General features: G+C 45.0%; 2 protein-coding genes across 7 annotated transcripts in view; one reads left to right on the forward strand and one right to left on the reverse strand.

Annotated features, from left to right (window-relative positions):
- Positions 1-13,183, reverse strand: ARMC6 (armadillo repeat containing 6). 4 transcript variants are annotated; one of them, XM_077841812.1, is made up of 8 exons: positions 13,129-13,183; positions 9,497-9,657; positions 8,735-8,817; positions 5,964-6,534; positions 5,078-5,223; positions 4,198-4,329; positions 3,151-3,288; positions 1-1,658 (listed from the first exon to the last, which is right to left on the reverse strand). In XM_077841812.1, exons 2-8 carry the CDS (start codon positions 9,615-9,617, stop codon positions 1,446-1,448), a joined length of 1,404 nt encoding a protein of 467 aa, XP_077697938.1. In that variant the 5' UTR covers positions 9,618-9,657; positions 13,129-13,183; the 3' UTR covers positions 1-1,445. The 4 variants fall into 4 exon arrangements, with proteins under 4 accessions (XP_077697938.1, XP_077697937.1, XP_077697936.1 ...); XM_077841811.1 differs by lacking the exon at positions 13,129-13,183 and adding an exon at positions 12,972-13,108; XM_077841810.1 differs by lacking the exon at positions 13,129-13,183 and adding an exon at positions 12,485-12,695.
- SUGP2 (SURP and G-patch domain containing 2) overlaps positions 12,889-22,561 on the forward strand; it is a 20,553-nt gene continuing 10,880 nt past the window's right edge. For 2 of the 3 annotated variants that reach the window (XM_077841802.1, XM_077841803.1), the window contains exons 1-6: positions 13,235-13,330; positions 13,870-13,991; positions 14,815-16,407; positions 17,767-17,884; positions 19,833-20,341; positions 20,525-20,636. In XM_077841802.1, coding sequence (XP_077697928.1) covers positions 13,877-13,991; positions 14,815-16,407; positions 17,767-17,884; positions 19,833-20,341; positions 20,525-20,636 — 2,447 coding nt within the window. In that variant the 5' untranslated portion in view covers positions 13,235-13,330; positions 13,870-13,876. Of the gene's footprint in view, positions 13,020-13,234; positions 13,331-13,869; positions 13,992-14,814; positions 16,408-17,766; positions 17,885-19,832; positions 20,342-20,524; positions 20,637-22,561 lie in introns of those variants that run through there. The other variant, XM_077841804.1, reaches the window with a different exon arrangement.

The following is a 22,561-nucleotide window of genomic DNA, read 5'->3' on the forward strand; positions in this document are numbered from 1 at the left end:
TCAAGTGCAGCCTGGCAGGGTTTATTGAACTGAGATTGCAGAGAGAGACAGACAGATGGATGCAGCTTTTGCCAGAAAAGCAACTGAGAAAGAAATGTAGGCAGCTTATTGCAAACACACACTGCACATGGAATTAGTGCCTTTGGGGTTTTCAAAGCTGTCAAGACTTTTGCTGCCTTACAGGCAGACATCACACAGCTACAACAGCGTTTACTTACACATTTGGCATAATCAGTTTAAAATGCCCAAAAGCATTAGTCATCTTCTCCACCCTTTCCCCTTTACAAATTGGCTTGTCTGGGGCTAAGCACCCTTTACGTTTTTCATAATATGAATTTAATCACTCAACAATGAAGCAAATGGCAATAGAACAGAGCGTGGAAGCTAACAGCTGGAGCGGAACCGGCAACCACTGAGACACTAAGAGGATTGAGGATTCACAAAAATGCTTCCTCTTGGCTGGGGAGGGAGGGGGCTATTTAGCATATGTGTAAGAGAGAGGTCAAGAGATTTCAGACTGCCATATTCTTCCACCTCTTTTTCCTCCTAATTCTAGTGTCTTCCCTCTACTGAGAGAGCCATGGCCCGTTGGTCAGAGCAGGTAACTAGAATACAAGAGTCTTGGCTCTGGGAGAGTATGTCGGGTGATCCCAGCAAAGGGCTCAAAATGTGGCTGGCTCTCTGGTGGCACAACACTGGGGCACACCAAGCTATTTTTTCCCGGCCGCCAAAGCTCTCTCACACCTATCATTTGATTGTACACATTTAGAACAGTCCTATCATCTTACATTTATTTCTGGAAACTCAGCGATTATAAACGTGACACACTGGGCCATGACATTTCCAGCCAATACCTTGCATTTGTTTAAAATATTGTATCGGATGGAAATGGATCTAGCCAACACAGTGAGACAATGCACAGCATGCTAGTAACAGCATTGGGATAGGACGGGACATTCACTATGTTGGTGTCATCTCCCCCAAATAGTATTTGGGACGGCTAGCCACCGGGGCACAGAGCAGGGGTCAGGAGGTTGGATAAGGCTGGTTAAAATGGTAGATGCCAAACTACTGCAGGAAGAGATCGACTTTGGATCACAACATGGACACACACATGGGAACAGCCCATACTATAAATAAGTAACACCACAGCAATGGGGGGTGGGGTGGGGTGGGGGTAGGAGAGAAGTAGGTCTTTCCCACGCATCAAGTTGTAGTGAGAGTAGATCATCACAAGTTCTGTGTATCTATAGCCTGTATACACAGACAATGCCATCTCAGCAACAGCTTCGATGCCCCTGTGCAGTACAGCCCACACCACATGCCAGGAATTCTCTTCAGCTGCTCGGGGCCAGTTTTAAGTGCAGATTAATTGATGCCATGTTTGCCTGTAGATGCTGCATAGTGAGATGTTCCAAGCTTCCAGGGCTCTCAGGGGCAGTGGTTTAGGGAGCCAGGCTTCCCTTTTGGCCTGTCCACAGCTCTCGGAGCTCCACTTTACAGCCAAGGTCTCTCAAGGCAGCTTTGGCTATGTCGTCACAATCCTGGTGCACCGTACGAGCCTCCACAATCAAGTTCTCAGCTCCCATCTCCAGGATAGCCTGAGAGAAGTCCCGGTTCCGGGAGACCAGGTTCCGAATCAGCATGCAGGCTTGTTTCTGAGGTGAGAGGGACAGGAGAACGGTTAATGCCTCATGGAGGGAGCATGGGGAGGAACATAATGCCACCCAGAAGGGAATCACGTACAGTAAGGCTGGGCTTAGTCTAGTGCCCCCTTCCTATTTGGGGGATTCCAACGTGCTTTGCACGAGTTGGCTCCTAGTTGGGTAGCAGCCACAAATACAGAAGTGGCAGCCATTTTGCATTCAGGTCACGGATTAAAACCTGCTTCAGTGGGAAAACTGGCCAACTACCCAAGGGTCATCCCTGACTGCTTCCTTCACCACCCCTAGGACCTTTCACTTCCTCTTTGGCAGACTCAAGAGATAGGCACAGGGGTCTGACCACATGGTTAAATCCAGTTTGAACAAATCCTTCCCTTAACACACAGAACCCAAAACATCCCCAAGTGACTTCCTAACTCTAGATCAGCCACCCTCAAACAAGGAACACAGGGCATGAGATGGGGAGCTAGGCCCAGGAGCACCTTTCCACCACAGATGTTAGCCCATTGATTGCCACATGGGCAAGGACATCAGACAAGGAGGGAAACAATCAGCCTTCCACTCTGGTCCCTGAATTCACTGAGTGCTGGGAATACTTTTGGAACGCGAGAACTCATTGCCTGGGGATGTTGTGAAGGACAAAAATATAACTAGGTTTGCTCTAGGTGTCCCCAAACCTCTGACTGCCAGAACTGGGGAGGGGAAGGCAGGTGGATCTCTCCAAATTGTCCTGTTCTGTACACTCCCCCTGAGGCTCTGGGACTGGCCACTGTCAGAGACAGGATACTGGACTGGATGGACCATTGGTGTGACCATTTTTATGAGGGTTTAACAAGCTCTAGAGCAAAAAGGGTTTAAATAAAACATTTTTAAGTGATGTAAAATATTTAGAAAAGCTGCAGAGCAGGTACAGGATTCTACAGGGCTTACGGAATGAAACGGGGGCTGATTTTTCCCTGTGAAAGGGTCTCACTTAGTCTTGGGGGACAGGCAGCCTGCCTTTCCTATGACCAATTTGAGCAGGACTGGCAGACTGGAAGGAATGTAACCCCATCCTCTCCACCCAGCTATTTTTTCCTTAAAAGGTCACAAAGATTCAATAAAGTAGGATATGAAGCGGGAAATGCAAGAGGCCTCCTGATGGGCACAGAACCACCATCCACGGGGCTGGGCGCAGGGCTATATTTATGCAGGCAGGAAGAGGTGTTAGTGACAGGTACGGCTTGAAGAATGCAAACTGCAGAGCAAGATCTTTGGGACTGAACACAATCAAAGGACAATTTCCAGTCCGAATCTGGCATCAAGCAGCTCAGACAGAGAGACGCCTCTGAAAGAACGATAGAACGCTGCTCCACCTGCAACTTCTTCGTTATCTTCACCACACAGCTGCAAACTCCGTACAGATGTTTGCGAAACACAAAGAAACCCAGGGAGGCAGGGAACCCCACGGTACCGAATTAGTGATAATGAGCTCCTGCACAGATACCTGCACAGCCCCTTCTCTTGGATGCACCTTCATGGCCTGAAGAGCCACCAGGGCCCCTCCGCCTTCCACGATGACTTTACAGTTCTCTGGCTTGCGCAAGGCCAGCATGCACAAGGCTGCACAGCCCTGCTCACAGATCTGCAGGACCAAGAGGAAGAAACAACTGCAACCAGAAAAGAGGCAGCACCCCCGCGAAGCCTCCCAACCCCCAATTCATTCCCCCGAGGAGAAAGGAGGCTAGTCTCCCACGGAGCCAGCACACCAACTCCCAGGGCATTTACACAGGGAGTCTGGTGCTGGTGTGAGACGTCAGTTTGATGGGCCTAGAGAACGACAGCCTCTGTTCATCACAGAACAGGTACAGTGTGGCCAGCAGCCAGGCAAACACCCCCTTCTGAAGCCACCTCATGCCAACAGGCGGCCACCTCTGTTGTCCACAGAGACCTCAGCTTTGCCAATACAAGAGGCAACTGGAGAAAGACATGGGAGGGGTTGATGGTAACATTTGCTGGCTGGTAACTAGTCCGGTGTATTCCTTTGACATAGAGGCCACCACACAGACATCAGAAGAATGATTTTCAGTGATGGCTGGATCTGAACTATTGACTAGATGTGTAAAGCTCAGGATCCAGTTTCCAATCCCCTGAGCCATCTGGTCCAGCACAATAAACGTACTAGTACGGTAGAAAGTGGTTAACTGTTTGGATGTCATACAAACACTTGTAATGTACACATTTAACCTGTCTAGAAAACAGGAGCGTTCAAGGGGTTAACGCATGCCTTGCTACACTGTCCATGCTGGGAGCAGAATTCTACTCACTACGACTGCAGCTAGCAGTTCTGCTCCCAGCATCAGCAGGGCATTGTTCCAAGTCAGAAGTAGTTACATGGGTTGCAAGTAACGCTGCCTGGGGTGGAAACACAGGTGAGGGCACCGTTAATGCTGTTATCAGAATGAAATAATGGGCCAAAAATCAGACCTCCAAACCCAGACAGACACAGAACTCCAAAGCACAGTGAGTCCCCAGCACACATACTGGTGTATACCTGAGGGCTGGTAAGATGATGGCTCATAGCCAGCACAATGAGATCTGTTCCTCCAGTGTTGACTATGGCGTCTTTCACGTCATCGTTCCCTGCGATGGCCCACATGACGCTCAGCACCTGCTTCACCAGCTCCTGCACTCAACGACGAAAAGAACAGAGAGAAACAAAACCCACCAGATCCCATGTAAGCCAGGCAAAATGGATCACAGCCTCTCAGTCTGAAAGGCAGCACCCTCCACCTCACTCCCAGCCCTGAGACTCGAACTCAGAACCTCAGGCAGGATCAATGAGGGGTCAAAGACTCTACCTGAATAGCAACATTTTCCTCAGGACTCCCAGCCCCTCACATCCCAGATGGCACTTTCCACTGGCCCCAGGCAGAATGGCCAAGTTGCCCTGTTCAGAGTATCTGGGATTTTCAAAGAAGCCTAAGAGAATTAAATATCCAAACCCATAGAAATTCAGTGGGATTTGGGCACCTAACTCTCTAGAAAAATCAGAGACACTATGTAGAGGATAGCCAACGTTCCAGCTTTCCTGAGAACTAAAAAGGCTCTATTCCTAGATCGGGGAGGCTTTATAGAACAGAGGCGAGAGCAGGGGTGCTGGGTTCTGTTCTTGGCTCTCCCTCCAACTCAGCACATGGAACCTTGGGTTGCATGCCAGAATGTAGAAGGTGGTAAGTGGGCATCAGCAGTGCCATTTGTGTGGTAAGAGCCCACGGACAGAGGTTACCAAAGCCTGATGCTCATTCATGTTTGGAATGTGCACTGAAGATGAAAAGCATCATGTTACGTGCTAGGCAACGTTATCCCCAACCCCCACCCATAAATACCTTCGCTTCCAGGAAAGCATCCCACTCACTGAAGAGGGACAGTACCTGATGGTCAATGCAGTCAGCCAGCAGGGCCACCATGAAATTCAGGCCTCCAAGGTCCACAATCTCTTGACAGAACTCGTTCCGGACGGACAGGCGAGCCAAGGTGGCACAAAGCTCACGGAGAACGCTGGAGTCGTCTGTGAACGCTGCAGGAGGAGGAAGACAAGGGAGAAAAATAAATAGGAGCTGGGAAGGAGGAGTTGGCAGAATCAGTTTCACATGGGTTTTAGAAGAAGGATCAAGCATGAACTGGTAGGTTTCAGTCCAGTTCTTAGTGGGGGAGGAGTCCCTGTTCCAAAACTCACCATCATAACTAACACTGACTGAGACTCAAAAGACGTAGACTATGAATTGAATGAGCCATGGAGCTTGACCTCCCTTTTGACTCACAGGCCTTTTCAGGCCCAGGGAGAGGCACACTGGCAGGATGTCATGTGTGTAATAAATTTACACAGCTATTGCCCAAGTTGTTAACTGCTCTCTAGCCAGGTGACTATTAGCTCTGAAAACTGAAATCCTGACCCTTCAGCTGCCTTTGGAGCAATTATACTCTGCCCTTCTGCAGTACCTTTCAGAGGATTTGAAAGCATTTTAGCAGCAGCAAACTTCAAAACCCTCCTTGGGAGGCGAGCAAGTTATTACCATCATTTTATAAAGGGGTAAACTGAGGCCCAGAGAGATTAAGTAATTTGCTTAAGGTCACACACAGCGAGCTGGCGGTAGATCTGGGAAGAGAATGCAGAGTCCTGGCTCCCAGTCCTCTGTTCTGACCACTAAGCAACCACAAAGAACTAAAAATTAAACCTGCAGTTAAGCAGCATGATTTTGGGGTAGGAGAGCACAGACGGAGTGAGATAAGAACCAGAAGTCGAAGGGTTAATACTACCTTTGGCAGCCTCTATGAGGATCTTTAAACCGTTGTTTTCTGATACAATCATCTTGGCATGATCATGGGCATGGCCAAAGGGCACACGGATGTCATCATCAAATGTCATGATCCTGAGCGCTGACGAGGCCTCCCGGACCACCCCAGCACAGTCGCCATGCCGGACAATGGCACCCGTCAGCAATGGCAGGACGCCACCTTTCACCAGTTCCTGGCGGTTCTGCTCATGTTTCAGACAGGCGTGTCGGATGCACCGGATCCCAGCTAGAGTCATTTCGGCGTCATCTGCGTTCTCCTTCAGCGTTTGCAGCAACAGCTCTTGGCCAGCAGAGTCGAGCAGGTCTGGCTGCCCATCCGTGAGGGCAGACAAAGCATGCAGGGCCTTGAGCATGGCACTTCTGTCTCCTGAGGCCAGCTTGCAGGCAGACAGCACCACAGGACAGGCACCTTTCTGCCCAGCCAAGTAGCGGGCAGCCAGCCGTTCTCTGCATTGCTCACTGAAGTGCACTAGATGCTCACCGACCTCACTGAGTGCAGAGTCAGCGATGGATTTCCTGAGTGAGTCTAATGTCTAAGGAAGGAAAATGGGGGTTAATGTTCTCCCCACCAACTGATTTCCTAGGACGGGGGGGAAAATCTACTGGATCATCACATCTGCATATTAATAATCATTTCTCCCCTTAAATTTAAGCAAATTTGGCATGATGAGAAACACTAGACAGCCTAAGAGATAGGCATTAGTCTTTCAGCACACAATGGGGTAGGGATGTAAAATACTAAATGGTTAACCGGTAAGCATTAGATTTACCAGTTAACCAACCAACCCTAATCGTTAACCCCCAGCCCAGTCCGCTGACCCCAGACCCGGCCCGACCCACCCCAACCCCTCTCCCTTTAATCGTTTAACAGACTAAATGACAATTTTAGTCATTTAAACAGTTAACATTTTTTAACAGATATTTACATCCCTACAAGAGGTCAGAGGTAGCCTAGCACTGTTCTTCCCTCGCAGCATGCCTCACTCCTGAGCTGCAGGGACCAACTCTAGGGACGAAAGGGGAATTTAGTCCCATGGCCCTTTCAGCTCTTGGCCTCTCTGCAGCGTCTGCCTGGAAAGTGCCTCTTCTATTGGTGATTTTTGTAAAGTGGACGAACTTCCCACTAACTCATTTCACACAGGCCAATAAACAGGCACCAGTAAATAAGAACATAAGAGCTGCCATACTGAGTCTGAATATGGTCCATTTTGCCCAGTATCCCGTCTGACAGTGCCCAGTACCAGAGCTTCAAGGGGAGTGTTTAGAACAGGGCAATTATGGAGCAATCCACCGGTTATCCTCTTCTGGCAGTCAGATGCGTAGGATCTCCCCGAGCACGGGGTTGCATCCCTGGCTATTTGGCTAATAGCCATTAATGGACCTATCCTCCATGAATGTAACCAGTTTCTTTTTTGAACCCCATTTATACTTTGGCCACCACAACATCCATGGCAAGGAGTTATATTCACAACAAATTGTGTGTTGTGTGAAAAAGTATTTCCTCTTGTTTGTTTTAAACCTGCCGCCTACTGATTTCGTGGGTGAGCCCTGGTTTTTGTATTGTGAGAAAGGGCAAACAACACTTCTCTGCTCACTTTATTTTTCACACCATTCATGAATTTATAGAGCTCTATCCTCCCCCCAGTCATTTCTTTTCTAAGATAAGTAACCCTAATCTTTTTAGTCTCTCCTCTCTCTCATGGAAACCATTCCCCACCCTTGATCATCTTTGTTGCAATTCTCTGAACCTTTTCCAGTTCCACTATATATTTTTGAGATGGGGAGACAAGAACTAGACACAATATTCAAGATATGGGTGCACCATGGATTTATACGGGGCATGATGATACTTTGTCTTATTTTCTACCCTCTCCTAAGGGTTGCTAACATAATGGTAGCTTTTTTTTTTTTTTTTTTAAACACTGCTGCTGCGCACTGAGTGGAAGTTTTCAGAGAACTATCCATGATGACTCCAAGATCTCTTTCTTGGAAAGCCACAGCTAGTTTAGAACCCATCATTGTATATGTGTAGTTGGGATTATTTTTTCCAAAGTGCATTACTTTGTATTTATCAACATTGAATTTCATCTGCCATTTTGTTGCCCAGTTTTGCAAGATCCCTCGGTAACCCCTCACAATCTGCTTTGGATTGAACTATCTTGAAAAGTCTGCAAACTTTGCCACTTCACAGTTCACTCCTTTTCCGGATCGTTTATGAATATGTTGAACACCACAGACCCCGGAGAGACCCCACTGTTCACCTCCTGGCAAAGTTATACTCACTGCTGACCTAGGGCTAGACTGGAACCAAAGACGAGAGGGGAAAGGCTCCACATCATATTACCAATCCTCAGACTGGCCAGGTATCCCATTGGTGTTACTCATGCCCTTTTCAGAACATCTGTAGAGGGTTCATGTCAGGCTGACCCTTCCTTCAAGAGGGGGCGGCCTGAAAGCTACCCAAGGCACTCCTTGCTCCTGCCAGCCAGGAAATATTATTTTGCGCTTACATAGCACCTTCCACCTGAGGTGCTTCAATAGCTAACCCGACATGTGTAGCCCCATTTGACAAGTGAGAAAGCATGAAGGCACAGTGAGGTCAGCCCTTCCTCGGAGCTCACAGGGAGTCAGTGGCAGAATTGGAAGTGGAAGCCAGAGCTCACGATTCCCAACCCCTTACTCGAACCACTAGATCACACAGCTTGTTGCAAAACTACAATTAATATTTCCTACCTGCAAAATTTCATGTTTTTGCTCTTGGCCATTTTCAGAGGTGGGTTTCCGTGAAGCTTTTACAATAGTACTCAGATCAACACCTAAAAGGCAAGAGAGAAGTAAGGAGGCAGGGGGTACAGGAACCCTGGTGAAAACTGAAGAAGCTTAGGCTGATGTCTTTTTACTAAGAGTTAACTTAAACACAGGCATGGATTATTAGGATGTTTATTACATCCTTTGGAAGGGATACAAAACCAAAGTCTTGGCCATTTTTGATCAGAAAATACCTTTTCTTTTTTAAAAGCAAAGGGCAACTCAGGTTAATTCCAGCTTGGAAAAAGTTCATTCTGCCTCTCTAAATTCCCTCCTGCTGTTTCAGCTCAAGCAGTTTTTCCTACTATGACCACTCCTTAAAAATGGGGTGTTGTAAACAACTTCGCATCCCACCTCAGAAGAGGTTCCATTTTAGAGGCAGGCAACTGACCCTTACATGAAGATTCTCTGAAGAGCTTTGGGATCTTTCAGATTGAAGTGCCATAGGAAAAAGAACAAAATAGTTTAGAGAAGTGCTTCCCTTTATCAGCAGTCAGTTTCCAGAAAGAACTGAGCACATATTTTGGGATTCTTTAACACCTATAACTGGCTTATATGAAAACTAAGTTGGCATTTCTAACACACACCCAAAAGCTCAGCAGACCCTTGATTTTTAATATGTTGAAAGCATTTTAATTACATATCTGTCATATCCTATTGCTTCAGAGTGAGAAGGATTTGCAATACCTTGAGATTCAAATTGCTGGACAGCTTCTTTCACAGCCTCATCTGGATCCATTTCAAATTCTGTGATGTTTTCTTGCACCACATCATCAAATGTTTCCTGTGTGATCCATTTGGATGCCATTTTATTTGGTTATTAAACAGGGACTGAAAGGCTTCTTGACCTGTCATCAGGAAAGCACAGAATTAGAGTTGCTCCAAAACATTATGAAGTTTTTGACGGCGAGAAACAAAAATATTACCCTACTATCTGTCAAAAGGAAAGCATAGAACACAGAATCAGAGAAGTGTAGGACTGGAAGGGATCTCAAAAAGTTATCTAGTTCAGTCCCTGTACTTAAGGCAGGACTAAATAATAACTAGACCATTCCTGACAGGTGTTTGTCTAACCTGTTCTTAAAAACATCCAACAACAGAGATTCCACAACCTCCCTAGGCAATACGTCCCAGTGTTTAACTAACTTGACAATTAGGAAGTTTTTCCTAATGTCCAGCTTAAACCTCCTGTGCTGTGATGAAGATGGCTAAGGGGACTGGGAATAGGATGTAGAGCCCATCACCTATATAGGTCTTCAATTCAAATCTGGCCCAAGTTGGTAATGACCAGAAGGTATTACTATCTGACACCAATTCAGTGGCCGTGGTTGAAGGGAGTTTGAGATTTTCATTCCAGTTCCCAATGGAGTGGCCACAAGGCAAACCATCATATTTGGTGCTAACTGAGGCCCCTTTGTTGGCAGTCTCAACGGAGGCCAAGTTTATTAATTGACCATGGAGACTGAACTCCCATCTCTCTGTTAGAGGGAGCTCTTCATGCTCAAGAGCAAGGCATACTGTCAGAGAGGAGATGGAGAAGCTTAATTTGCTGCTACCTATTCTGCATCTATTGCGGAGAGACACAAAGGACTTCAGTCACCAGTGGTTCTCAATCTGGAGCCTGCCCTAATCTTCCTTCACCAGCCTACCAAACCTGGTATCAACCCAACAATTCATGATTTGTTCTGTGGTTTTTTTTGTTTGTTTGTTTAAAAAGGCCACCATCAACTTGAAAGCTAATTAATTAAAAAATAAAGTACAATTCAGGACTGGGAGCCAGGACTCCCTGCGCTCTATTTCTCACTCAGGTCCTGAAGCCTCACAGCAATCTGTGCGGTTTTACAATCATATAATCCCCATTTTTTCAGACATATTTTCCTTCCTGTTGCTGTGTGAAAGCCTCACAGAAACAACTGGGGAAACTGACTATAACCAAAGAGACTGCGCAGAAAGCACCATTAAAAAGTTCAAGACAGAGAGAAAAGATCTCTCTCTTTTCCTTTATCTCTTTTAGTTACACTGAACTTGGACGTAACACTGATGGATCAGATTCACATGAGTCAATTTTTTTTAAGTTGACACTGTCCATTTTTAAGCATTAAAAAAAAAAAAAAAAAAAGAGGCAAAGAAGATAAGTGACTTGATCAAAGCCAGAAAGGTTCTGTATGCAATACCTCTGATTCAGAACCCAAGAGTGTTTTTTTTTTCTTTTTTTTAAGTAAAGTATTGTGGCAACATTTGTGTAGTTTACCATTCCATAAAATATTTTAATTTGATTCAGACACAGAGTCAGAAACAGAACTTGAGGGGCCCTGGTACTCAGTCCTGTATTTTAGCCATTTCACCATGGCACCAGATCCCAGCAGTTACAACGTTATATATTTTAAACATTTGCAGTGAAACATGTCTGTCCTGTTGATTGTAAGCTCTTTGGAGCAGGCACCAGGTTTTCCTCTATGTTTTGTATAGTTTCCATTACACCGTGGCACTCAGTAGATAAGTTTCAGAGTAACAGCCGTGTTAGTCTGTATTCGCAAAAAGAAAAGGAGTACTTGTGGCACCTTAGAGACTAACCAATTTATTTGAGCATGAGCTTTCGTGAGCTACAGCTCACTTCATCAGATGCATACCATGGAAACTGCAGCAGACTTTATATATACACAGAGAATATGAAACAATACCTCCTCCCACCCCACTGTCCTGCTGGTAATAGCTTATCTAAAGTAATCTTCAGGTTAGGCCATTTCCAGCACAAATCCAGGTTTTCTCACCCTCCACCCCTTATCAGTAGATAAGAGTAATCTCCAAGGAGAAGCTGTGCTTTTATAATTTATTATTTAAAATTCAATTAAAGAAAAAAAAAAAGAGAGAGAGAGAGAGAGAAATTAAAAGCCACAAGCCTTGGAACAAGGGGTCTTTGCTCCTGACTACAGATGCGAAGGTTCCTATGGACTGACGTCACTGCAGCCCTACCTGAACAGAAACTGCTGAGTTTGGGCAGCAGCGATTTTGCCAGGGTGCGCTGGTGAGGCAGCCATGGGAGAAAGAGCGGACCGCACGATGACATGACACAGCACTCCGAGTACCCGCCTGGGCAGATATTGATATCACCAAAAAGCCATAAGGCAGGTGCATCCACCAGGATGCAAAGGATGGTCGTGGAGAACTGGGATAAAGCAGTACTTGCCATTCACCAGGGTGTGTCCCAGGACTGGTATTTTAGGCACTGACAGCAGGAACGCTCCCCTCTTACCCTTAGCTTAAAGATAAGCCTCTGTGCTAGGCTGCAGCTTCCCGACCCGGGTCGCCACCATCCAGCCGGCCCTGGAGCTTGGGGTGGATGGGAAGGGGGTGTTGGCTAAAATGCCACTCGGCTGGTCGGTAACGACGGGCAGCTCGCAGCCTTGCACAGGAGAGGATGCCCCGGGGGGGGGGAGCTTGCACGGAAGCTGGAGAAGCAGGAGGAGAGGAGCCAGGCCCATGGGGAGAGACGAGAAAGAACGGGAGCCAGCCGAGGGGCGCACGGGGGGGCTGGCCAGGGCTGTGCGCAAGGCAAAGGGCGCTGGGCCGGGGCTTGTGTGACACCCCCTGGGGGAGGGGGGGTCCCCCATGGAGGGGGGGGACCACTGGCCTGGGTCCCCTGGTGAAGCCCATCTCAGTCCCTTCCCCCCTCACCTCTGGGCCTCGCTGCTCGCCGTAGCTGGTTCCACCCCAGTCAGCAAAGGAGAGACGCTCTGAGACCGCGGCTACCGGACTGACCCAGCTCGGCCGCCATACGCCGCCCGGCAGCGCCGAGAACCTCACCACGCTCGGCTCGGCTCGGCGCCACGAACCTCAGAGTACGCATGCGCACCACTTCCGCAGGCAGCCAGCTCGCCCCATCCCACGCTGCACAAAAAGAGCACGGAGGATGCGGACCGTGCAGGCGTCCGAAAGGGATATCAGTGCGCCTGCGCCACAAACTCACGCGCGTTCTTTCCACCGTCACAACGGATGGGTATTGCGCACGCGCAGAGCCGTCGGGCGCGTGCCTATTCTCTTCCGTGCTCAGCGGGCGCCTCGCCCTCTCCAGCGCATGCGCGGTGCGCGGCCGTTCCGCCCGGCCCAGCGCCCTGTGGAGAAAAGTCGGAACTTGGCCGAGCGGATCGGAGCGGGTGGATACCTCGCTGCTGCCGGGCTTCGGCGAGCCGCCGTCCGCACCGCCCCGGGGGTGAGAGGCTGCGCGAGCTCTTAGTCCGTCCCGTCACCTCAGCTACCCGTGTTGGGGGGCGTTTCCTGGGGTTTCAAATTTTAAAATTTTAAATAAAAAATAAAATTACCCGCAACCTCCGAAATTCGTGTCAGGGGAGGGGGAGTGACTGCGCATGCGTAGGGAAAGGGTGGCCGGGGGGGGGTGTGAGCAGGGCGCATGCGCGACGGGGGCCTGCGTCAGGTGACTCGCAGAGGCTGCTGGGAGTTGACTGTACCGCACCGAGCGCGAGCGGGAGGCTGGGTGCACCCTGCCTGCCAAAGCGGGGCGAGGTGAGGGTGGGGCTCGCGGTGGAGAGACCTGGGGCTGGGGGAGGGGGGCAGTCCGAGGCGGGATTTAGGAAATCCCCCTTTAGAGATGCGTGACCAGCGCTCCTCCCTCTGCCCCGCGAGAGTGGTGGCTGGAGGCCTCAGCCTGGCCGGCGGCGCTTGGCGGGGACCGGGGCAGCCTCAAGGAGTCGTGGAGTGATCGGTGGGAAGCCACCCAGGGCAGCTTTGGAGGCACTTATCACTTTCCTCCAGGCTAGCAGTTTAGTCTGTATTTAATTCCCTTCCTGTGTTGGGGCCTCACGCTCTGATAGGCCAGTGGGGATATTTTTGTGCCCAAGGGGAAGAGAAACACACACTGTTCTTATGAAAATGCTGCCCAGCCACTCCCACAATGGAACATGCCACTCTTCTGTGGCACTGTAAATGCATCTGGCTTAACCCTGCCTTTACAAGAGGCAGCTCGCTCTCCCTTGTACAAAGAAAGTCCATTTGCAAGCTGTGAATGTATTTCCGTCAGAGATTGAGCATTTTTCTTGCTACAGAGTAAAAATGGCCTCAAGACGAATTACGCGGGAGACTTTTGATGCTGTGGTGCAAGATAAAGTTAAAAGGTATCGGATGGACCGAAATGATGCTATAGAAGAGACAATCCATCATTTTAAAGGTAAGGCCCAAATCAACTCGCAGTTTGCCTCACCTGTGGATTATGACACTTGCTGTACAGATCATAATTTTTTTATATCTTTAAATTTTCTACTATAAATTTGCATTAATATAGCTTTTCCCTGTGTTTTTTTGTGTAAGGGCAAAGAGGCGTGGCTGACATGCTTTATAGTGATAGACCCAAGGAGCTCAGTCTGTTGACCTTAACAAAGAAAGATAAGGGGTGACTTGATTACAGTTTGAGTATCTACACAGGGAACAAATATTTAGTAATGTGATCCTCAGTGTAACAGAGAGAGGTCTAACATGGTCTAATGGCTGGAAGTTGAAATGAGATCAATTCAGACTAGAAATAAATACATTTTTAACAGTGCGAATAATTAACCATTGGAACAACTTACCCGCATCGTGGTGGATTCTCCATCACTGACATGTTTTTAAATCAAGATTGGATGTTTTTCTAAAAGATATGGTCTAGGAATTATTTTGGGGAATGTCTTAGGCCCTGTGTTATATAGGAGATCAGATTAGATGATCACAGTAGTCTGTCCTGTCCTTGAAATTTATGAATCTATGAATCAGACATTTTAAGTAATTATTTCTCATGCGAAAACCCAGACTTTTTTTCAACGTTTATTGCTTTTCTGTTACAAGGTGGAAAGTACAAGAAAGGAGAGAAATATTTCAGAGAATTGGACTTGGGCTCTAATTCGAGGGGATGTTTAGGAGTGCTGGTTGCTCAGATTTCTAAATGTGCTTGACCTCCTAGTACATTAACACATTTTATGTTGTACTCATTTCTTCTTTTAAACTATTCCTTGCAGCTCATTCAAGATCGGTTTCAAGACCCAGGTATGAAGACAGTTTTCATGATGATGGAAGATATTCACATGATGGTCCCTCCTCTCATGACGATTGGAGAGGAGATGCTAGAGAGGACTATCCAGGGCCTTCTTATAGATCTAGTAGCCCTCTCATAAGGAAAGATAACTACTACCATGATCACTATGGCCGCCCTGGCTCTCGGGACCGGGACTATGGCCGCCCTGGCTCTCGGGACCGGGACTATGGCCGCCCTGGCTCTCGGGACCGGGACTATGGCCGCCCTGGCTCTCGGGACCGGGACTATGGCCGCCCTGGCTCTCGGGACCGGGACTATGGCCGCCCTCACCCTCGGGAATCCTCTAGATTGCATGACACTGACTTTGGCTCTTCTGAGCTCTTGGGTGATTTTAGGTCACCAGGACTTGTGGAAGAGGAGTATGGGAACATAGAGAGTCAGGATTATGACCTGGAATACGGACTTCAATCTGAGAGCGAGTTCAGACCGCCAGTACGCAGAGGCAACATGAGTAGAGGAAGGATTCTGCGAGGAAAACATATTACAAGAGGCCTGATTAAAAATAAAGTATTTAAAGGAGATATCAAAACTCCTCTAAAGAAATGGAACACCAAAAAAACACTACCAGTGACTAATCAGAAGTCAACTCTGCAACCTGATCAGATGTCAGAAACTACAGAACAAGCTAACCAGAGGTCTGCAATTGCCCAGCGCCTTAATCAGAAGCTAATCCTACGACCTAATCAGAGATCAACTTTGACAACGCAAAGGCCTGTCATCCGAATTCGTAAGTCTGAGCATGTTCTCAGACATCTTAATTTTGATCTTGTGGACAAGTCTGACATATTCTCAACCTTTGGAATAGAAATAATAAAATGGGCTGGATTTCACACAATAAAAAATGATGCAGAATTTCAACAACTGTTTGGGGCTCTCTTCGAGCTGGAGACAGAAACATGTGCAAAAATGCTTGCTTCATTCAAATGCTCACTAAAGCCAGAACACAGAGATTATTGTTTCTTTACCATCAAAAATTTACAACATGCTGCTTTGAAGACTCCCAAAGTAGACAATGAGTTCTTAAATATGTTGTTGGACAAGGGTGCCATGAAGACTAAGAACTGCTTCTTTGAAATAATAAAGCCTTTTGATAAGTACATGATGAGACTCCAAGATCGTCTTCTAAAGAGTGTCACACCTCTTCTTATGGCCTGTAATGCCTATGAATTAAGCATCAAGACAAGTGGTTTCAGTAATTCTGGAGAAATGGCAGGTGCTTTTGAGACCACCATTTCTCTGTGTCGTAAGTCCTTGGCACTTCTGGGCCAAACCTTTGCATTAGCTTCTGCTTTCAGGCAAGAGAAAATACTTGAAGCTGTTGGTCTTCAGGAAATGGCTCCAGCACCAACATCATTCCCAAATTTTGATGATTCAACATTATTTGGAAGAGAGTACATAGAGAACTTGAAAGCTTGGCTTGAGAAAAGTGGTTATCCAATTCAGATGAAAAAAATAGAACCTGAGTCCACAATACAGCTTAAAAAAACTGCTCCTGATACAAGACCTAAAATGAAGAGTAAGTAAAATGCCATAAAATATCTTTCTAATACATATTTGAGATTTTTTCCATATAATCATAGAATTTAGAGATGAAAAGGCCTACTAGACCATGTAGTCAATCCCTCTCCAGTGCAAGACTATTCTCTATAATACACTCATTGGTGCCTTGAGTGACAAATAACTTGCATTTCACATTTTCATAGTAGTATTCAAATATAACTAGTCTTCACAACACCCTTTTGATGAAGTAATTTTCACTTTGTATATGAGTTAATTTGCCCAGACTATGTAGGTGGTCAGCGACAGATCCGTGATTAGATTTTGCAGGGTCATGGCTCCAGCCTCATCTCAGTCCCTTAATCCACACTGCTTCTCATAATGACACTGTTTCAGACCTAAGAGATACATCCTCAAAGTTTTTCCTCATTTGTTTTTAGCCTTAATTTTCCCTTAATGTATTCTCATTAATTCTACTTGCATCTTTTTTGCTAATATTTTAAAAGACAGGAAAATGTAACTAAAACGACAGATATTGAGAGGCAGACAGAGGTAAATATAGTAGCTGAAGCTACTTTTGCCTTTTTTTTTTTTTTGACTTAAGTTTCAAGTTGGACCAGATACCTCTAAATAAAATGAGACCTCACACCAATCCCTGCAGTATCCCAGTAGACGCTTCTCACCAATTTATTACACTGCTGTTTGTCATGACCCTTTGTTTATGGTTATTCAGAGAGCCCTGCCCGGATACAAAATTTGTATCTGCATCCAATCCGCAATATGCAAAAATGGTTCATGGATATAAAGCAGATAGACGCAGATTTGCAGGGCTCTAGTTATTCAGCCAAATATCAGTTCATGTGACACTTCCTATCCAAGCAAACTTGAAATAATTTTGAGTGAGATTCTGAGATGTTTTCTATCAAATGATGTTCTAAAATTTGATTATATTGCAAACAATAGCTTTCCTGTTAAGATAATTTTATCTTATTAGTTCTGAAAGATTTGTTCTTTACAATGCCAGTTGCTGTTGATTCCATCATCATGGATGTGTGATGACTCTTTCCTCAGTATTTCCTCCATTATTTGACTGAGAATTGACACTAGACTTAACACTAGTAATTGTCATGCTATAAAACTAGTATAATTAATATGATCCCAGCATGTATCTCCCAACCCTACATTTTTTAATTATTACATGATCACTTCCCCCTTTTATTATGCTGATTACACCTAAAATGTCAGTCTACTGAGAATGGGCCTGTAGTATGTTAAGAATACCTGGCTTACTCCTGGAATATTGCTGTAAACCTGGTTGGACATCTTTACATGCTATTGACAAGAATAATACAATGACCATGCTTCTTTGTTGTTACAGTTCCACAGCGAGCTGATCGGAGAGTTGTAGAGACGATTGAAAAGCTAGTGAACAGTATTGTTACAGGTACTTTGTCAGCAAAAGAGAGAACTGCTCAGAAGAGCTGCCCTGAATATTGGTAGGTATTTTGGTGAAATTAGTTCTAAATATACAGTAGAACCTCAGAGGATGGAGGTTGCTTGTAACTCTGAAATGTTCAGAGCACCTCAGGAATGGAGGTTGCTTGTAACTCTGAAATGTTCACAATTCTGAACAAAACATTGTGGTGGTTTTTTCAAAAGTTTACAACTCAACATTGACTTAATACAGCTTTGAAACTTTACTATGCAGAAGAAAACTTTACTATGCTTTCTCCCCCCGCCATTTTTTTTAGTAGTTTACATTTAACACGGTATTGTGCTGTATTTGGTGGTTGTTTTTTCTTTGTCCCTGTTGCTTCCTGATTGTGTACTTCCAGTTCCAAATGAGGTGTGTGGTTGACTGGTCAGTTTGTAACTCTGGTGTTCTTAACTCTGAGGTTCTACTGTAGCATAATACTACTTTGCCCTGTTTAGTGTCTGATCCTACTCCATTGAAGTCAGTGGCAACTTTGCCATTGATTTCAATGGATTTAAAATCAAGCCCATAGTGGATATTTCATCTGAATAGCTAAAAACACTTTATAAGTGCTAATTAAGCTTTTTAACATACTTGGAAAGTAAGTGATATCTGCCCAGAAGTCCTAATTCTTAGTCACCTGCCTTGTCTAGTAGACTAGACTCCTTTTGACCTGTCAGTCCACATGCAGGAGGGCAAAAACAATTTGACTAGAAAGCCATAAGACATTTAGGTATAATTAATGCATGTTTGTATGAATTATGTATTTAGTCCCATACTCAGTGTTTGAAAACAGAACTTGAGACACATAATTGCATAAGCATGGTATAGTCTTAATTTTTTTCAGTGATTTGGGTGTGAAATTTAAGTTGCAACTTGCATTAAACTGAAATTGAAAAGTTTTGTAATGCTCTGTTAAAGCTTGTTGGTCCAGGTTAAAATGCTATTATATGAAGTTGATTTAATTTCAGTAATTTAACATGAATATTCTTTTTATAGATGAAGAGGGCTGAGGACCTGATCCAGCATTGACCTCAATGTGAGCAGATCCTTGTGCCCCCATGACTCCAGACAGGCATAGGGATGTGCTTGCAGGGAGCTCGCTGCAGGGTTAGGGTCTAAATTACAGAAGGTTAGAAAAGACCTGAATTTAAATCCTGGTTTATGTTTCATATGAGCAAAAATGAGCTTGAATCACTTCAATCCAGTCAGTTTGTCCAGATCTTTACCAATACCATTTTATTTTAAAGCAACACTGTCTAGTTGAAGGTTGTTTGAGAATTGGCTTCTGTAGTCACAAATTACAGCTAGAGAAAATTTGTCTATACTTTTCCAGTTTGTTCACTTTGCAGTTTGGACAGCACTTTGGTGCTGAGTCTAGAAGTTTCTTAAAACACGTGACTTTAACTTTAAGCATGTGAATAGCCCTAATGTCAATGGGACTACTCATGCGTAAGTACTTTCCTAAATCCAGGAAGTATAGTTTGTGTATAGTTAATTAACTGTTGCTTCTGTACAGGCACTCAGTTTCTTTTCTTGCTGAAAATACCTTTTATAAACATTGAGTGAAGTAGAAGAAAACTTTTTTTTTAATCCAATATGTACTCCTTAAAGAGCATTCTTTCTGAAAATGGAATTATTTTAAATTATTCAACTTCAAAATAATTAATAAATCAAGTTGATAGCGTCACTTTGAATGAGCCCTACAGTATAGCTGTTTCATTACAGGCAACTTGAGCTCTATCTTAAAGCAATCTGTGATTTTGGAGCTTGACACAACTTATCTTTGCTTACTGCTTAGGAATGGAACTACTGCTTATCTGAGGAAAACCCATACCTGCATGTTGTTTTTACCGGGATAGGGCATCCTATATACTATCAACTACCATGACGTTCTTGAAATATTGAAGGTTGCTTTCAGTATATGTTTTCCTTACACATGCTGCATTTATTTTTTGTTTCTAATGTAGGTTCTTGTCTGAGGAGGATAGTCTAGAATACAAATATTACAGACTGAAGTTATCAGAGATGCAAAGATTAACATCATCTACAAAGGAGGGAGGCAGAGAGGGGAAAACACCAGAAGAATCTGCAACAGAATCAGTGAGGGCGATGTTGTATGCGAGGAAAGTAGCAAGTATCAAGAAAAGGCTCTTTAAAAGAAAAAGACTTGGAATTTTTACACAACATGGAGTTAGAGGCAGGAAAGTGAGAAAATCAACCATAGGAACACAGACTGTGCTTTCAGCTGGTACGATGCTGAAACGTCAAGACAAGCTCACCCAAGGTTCAGTTCAGTCAAAACCTTCCATATCAGAAATCAGCATGTCTGAGAAGAACTCTTCATTGGACACAGCTGGATCCTCACAGCATGCCACCAGTCCAGAAGTTTCTCTGTCGCTGGAAGAAGTGGCAGACACTGAGGATTTATCGGCATCAACTGGACATTCCCAGTCACTGTTGTCTCAATTTCCTGATGGTAGGTGAAGATCTGAAATTAGATCATTAATGCTCAGTAGTATGAGCAAGGCATTAGTTCAGATGTCAGTAAAATGTTCTACTTAGTATCATTATTTACCATGTCATAGTGTCTTGAGATTTCAGTTACTTTAGATCCCATTGTTCTAGGCACTATACAAACATACTGTTTTCTCACTTGCAGTGGATGCTAAAACAATGGAAACTGCTGAGAAGCTGGCCAAGTTTGTTGCTCAGGTTGGACCAGAAATTGAGCAGTTCAGCATAGATAACAGTGCAGATAACCCAGATCTTTGGTGAGTAACCTATATATCCATTTGTGTAAATGGTCTAATAAGAGAAATTACAACACCAAGCTATTAATGTAGAATTACTATTTAACATATAGATCTGTCTTTTGGCAGCATTAAATTACATAGATCTTTGTTTAATATCACTGTCTTTTGGTCCTTAAAGAAGTTATCAATTGTAATGTTTAAATATTTTTAGGAATGTAGGATTTGGATTTGTTTTACCAAGTCAAATTATTTGTCCATCTTGTTGAACTCAGTGGTTCTCAAACGAAGGTACTCCAGGGGGTCCGCGGGTCATGTCCAGGGCTGCCAGCCCCGCTGATCAACTCCTCTTCTTCCCTCCCAGCGCCTCCTGCACATGGCTGAATAGCTGTTCCGTGGCATGCAGGAGGCACTAGGAGGGCGGGGGAGGAGCCGGCACAGAGTGCGCTTTTGGGGTGGGGGCGGAAAGAGGTGGGGAAGATGAGGGGGAGGGGTGGATTGGGGGCTAGGGCTGAGCAGGAGTCCAGCAGCCCCGGGGAAAATTAGAAGCCAGCTTGGGGGGTCCATGAAAAATTTTAAATCAAAATGGGGGTCCTCGGGTTGCTAAAGTTTGAGAACTGCTGGTTTAACTTATTGACCACTAATGGAGACAATATCTGAAGCTTGAGAGGAGGCCAATATCTCTCCAGAATGCACAGTTGTTGTGATATATGGGAGATGTAATTTTTTTTACATCCACAGCCAGTCATTTTGCACCCCAAAGCAATTCTTTGAGGGTGTCAGCAAATGTGGACAAGTGATCTAGTGGGTACAGTGTACTTGGACTTTCAGAAAGCGTTTGACAAGGACCCTCATCAAAGGCTCTTAAGCAAAGTAGTCAGTCAACGGATAAGAGGGAAGTTCCTCTCATGGATCAGTAACTGTCTAAAGGGTAGGAAACAAAGGGTAGGAATAAATGGTCGGCTTTCCCAGTGGAGAAAGGTAAATAGTGGGGTCCCCCAAAGATCTGTACTTGGGCTTGTGCTGTTCAACATATTCATAAATGTTCTGGAAAAAGGAGTAAACTGTGAGGTGACAGTGTTTGCAGATGATACAAAATTAATTAAGATAGTTAAGTCCAAAGCTGACTGTGAAGAGTTACAAAGGGATCTCACAAAACTGGGTGACTGGGCAACAAAATGGCAGATGAAATTCAATGTTGATAAATGCAAAGTAATACACATTGGAAAACATTATCCCAACTATACAGACAAAGTGATTGGGTCTAAATTCGCTATTAGCACTCAAAAAGTGATACTGGAGTACTTGTGGATGGTTATCTGAAAACATCTGCTCAATGTGCAGTGGCAGTCCAAAAAGCTAACAGAATGGTAGGAACCATTAGGAAAGGGATTGATGATAAGATAATAAATATCATAATGCCACCATAGAAATCCATGGCACGCCCACACCTTGAATACTGTTTGCAGCTGTGGTCAACCCATCTCAAAAAAGATAACATTAGAATTGGAAAAGACACAAAGAAGGACAACAAAAATGATTAGGATATGGAAAAGCTTCCATAGGAGGAGAGATTAGAAAGAGTGGGACTGTTCAGCTTGGAAAAGAGATGACCAAGGGGGGATAGAACAGAGGTCTATAAGATCATGAATGATGTGAAGAAAGTGAATAAGGAAGTGTTTACCCTTTCACGTAACACAAGAACCGGTGGGGGTCACCCAATGAAATTAATAGCCAATACGTTTAAAACAAACATAAGGAAGTACTTCTTCATACAATGCACAGTCAACCTGTGGAACTCATTACTGTGGGGGGGAAAAAAAAAAAGTTCATGAGGTTAGGTCCATCAATGGCTATTAGCCAAGATGGTTAGAGACGCAGCTCCATGCTTTGGGTCCCTAAACCTCAGACTGCCAGAAGCTGAGACTAAAGAAAAGGGGATGGAT

Source organism: Eretmochelys imbricata, chromosome 25 (genome assembly GCF_965152235.1).
Source record: "Eretmochelys imbricata isolate rEreImb1 chromosome 25, rEreImb1.hap1, whole genome shotgun sequence".
In the NCBI taxonomy this organism is placed as follows: Eukaryota; Metazoa; Chordata; order Testudines; family Cheloniidae; genus Eretmochelys; species Eretmochelys imbricata.

What these genes read in the sequence shown, in the direction of transcription:
- ARMC6 (XM_077841812.1), bottom strand. Translation starts at nt 9,617, where the DNA reads ATGGCATCCAAATGGATCACACAGGAAACATTTGATGATGTGGTGCAA. An exon ending in CCAGCAATTTGAATCTCAAG is followed by an intron (nt 8,818 to 9,496) that starts GTATTGCAAATC and finishes CTTGCCTTTTAG; the next exon opens with GTGTTGATCTGAGTACTATT. An exon ending in AAAAACATGAAATTTTGCAG is followed by an intron (nt 6,535 to 8,734) that starts GTAGGAAATATT and finishes TTCCTTCCTTAG; the next exon opens with ACATTAGACTCACTCAGGAA.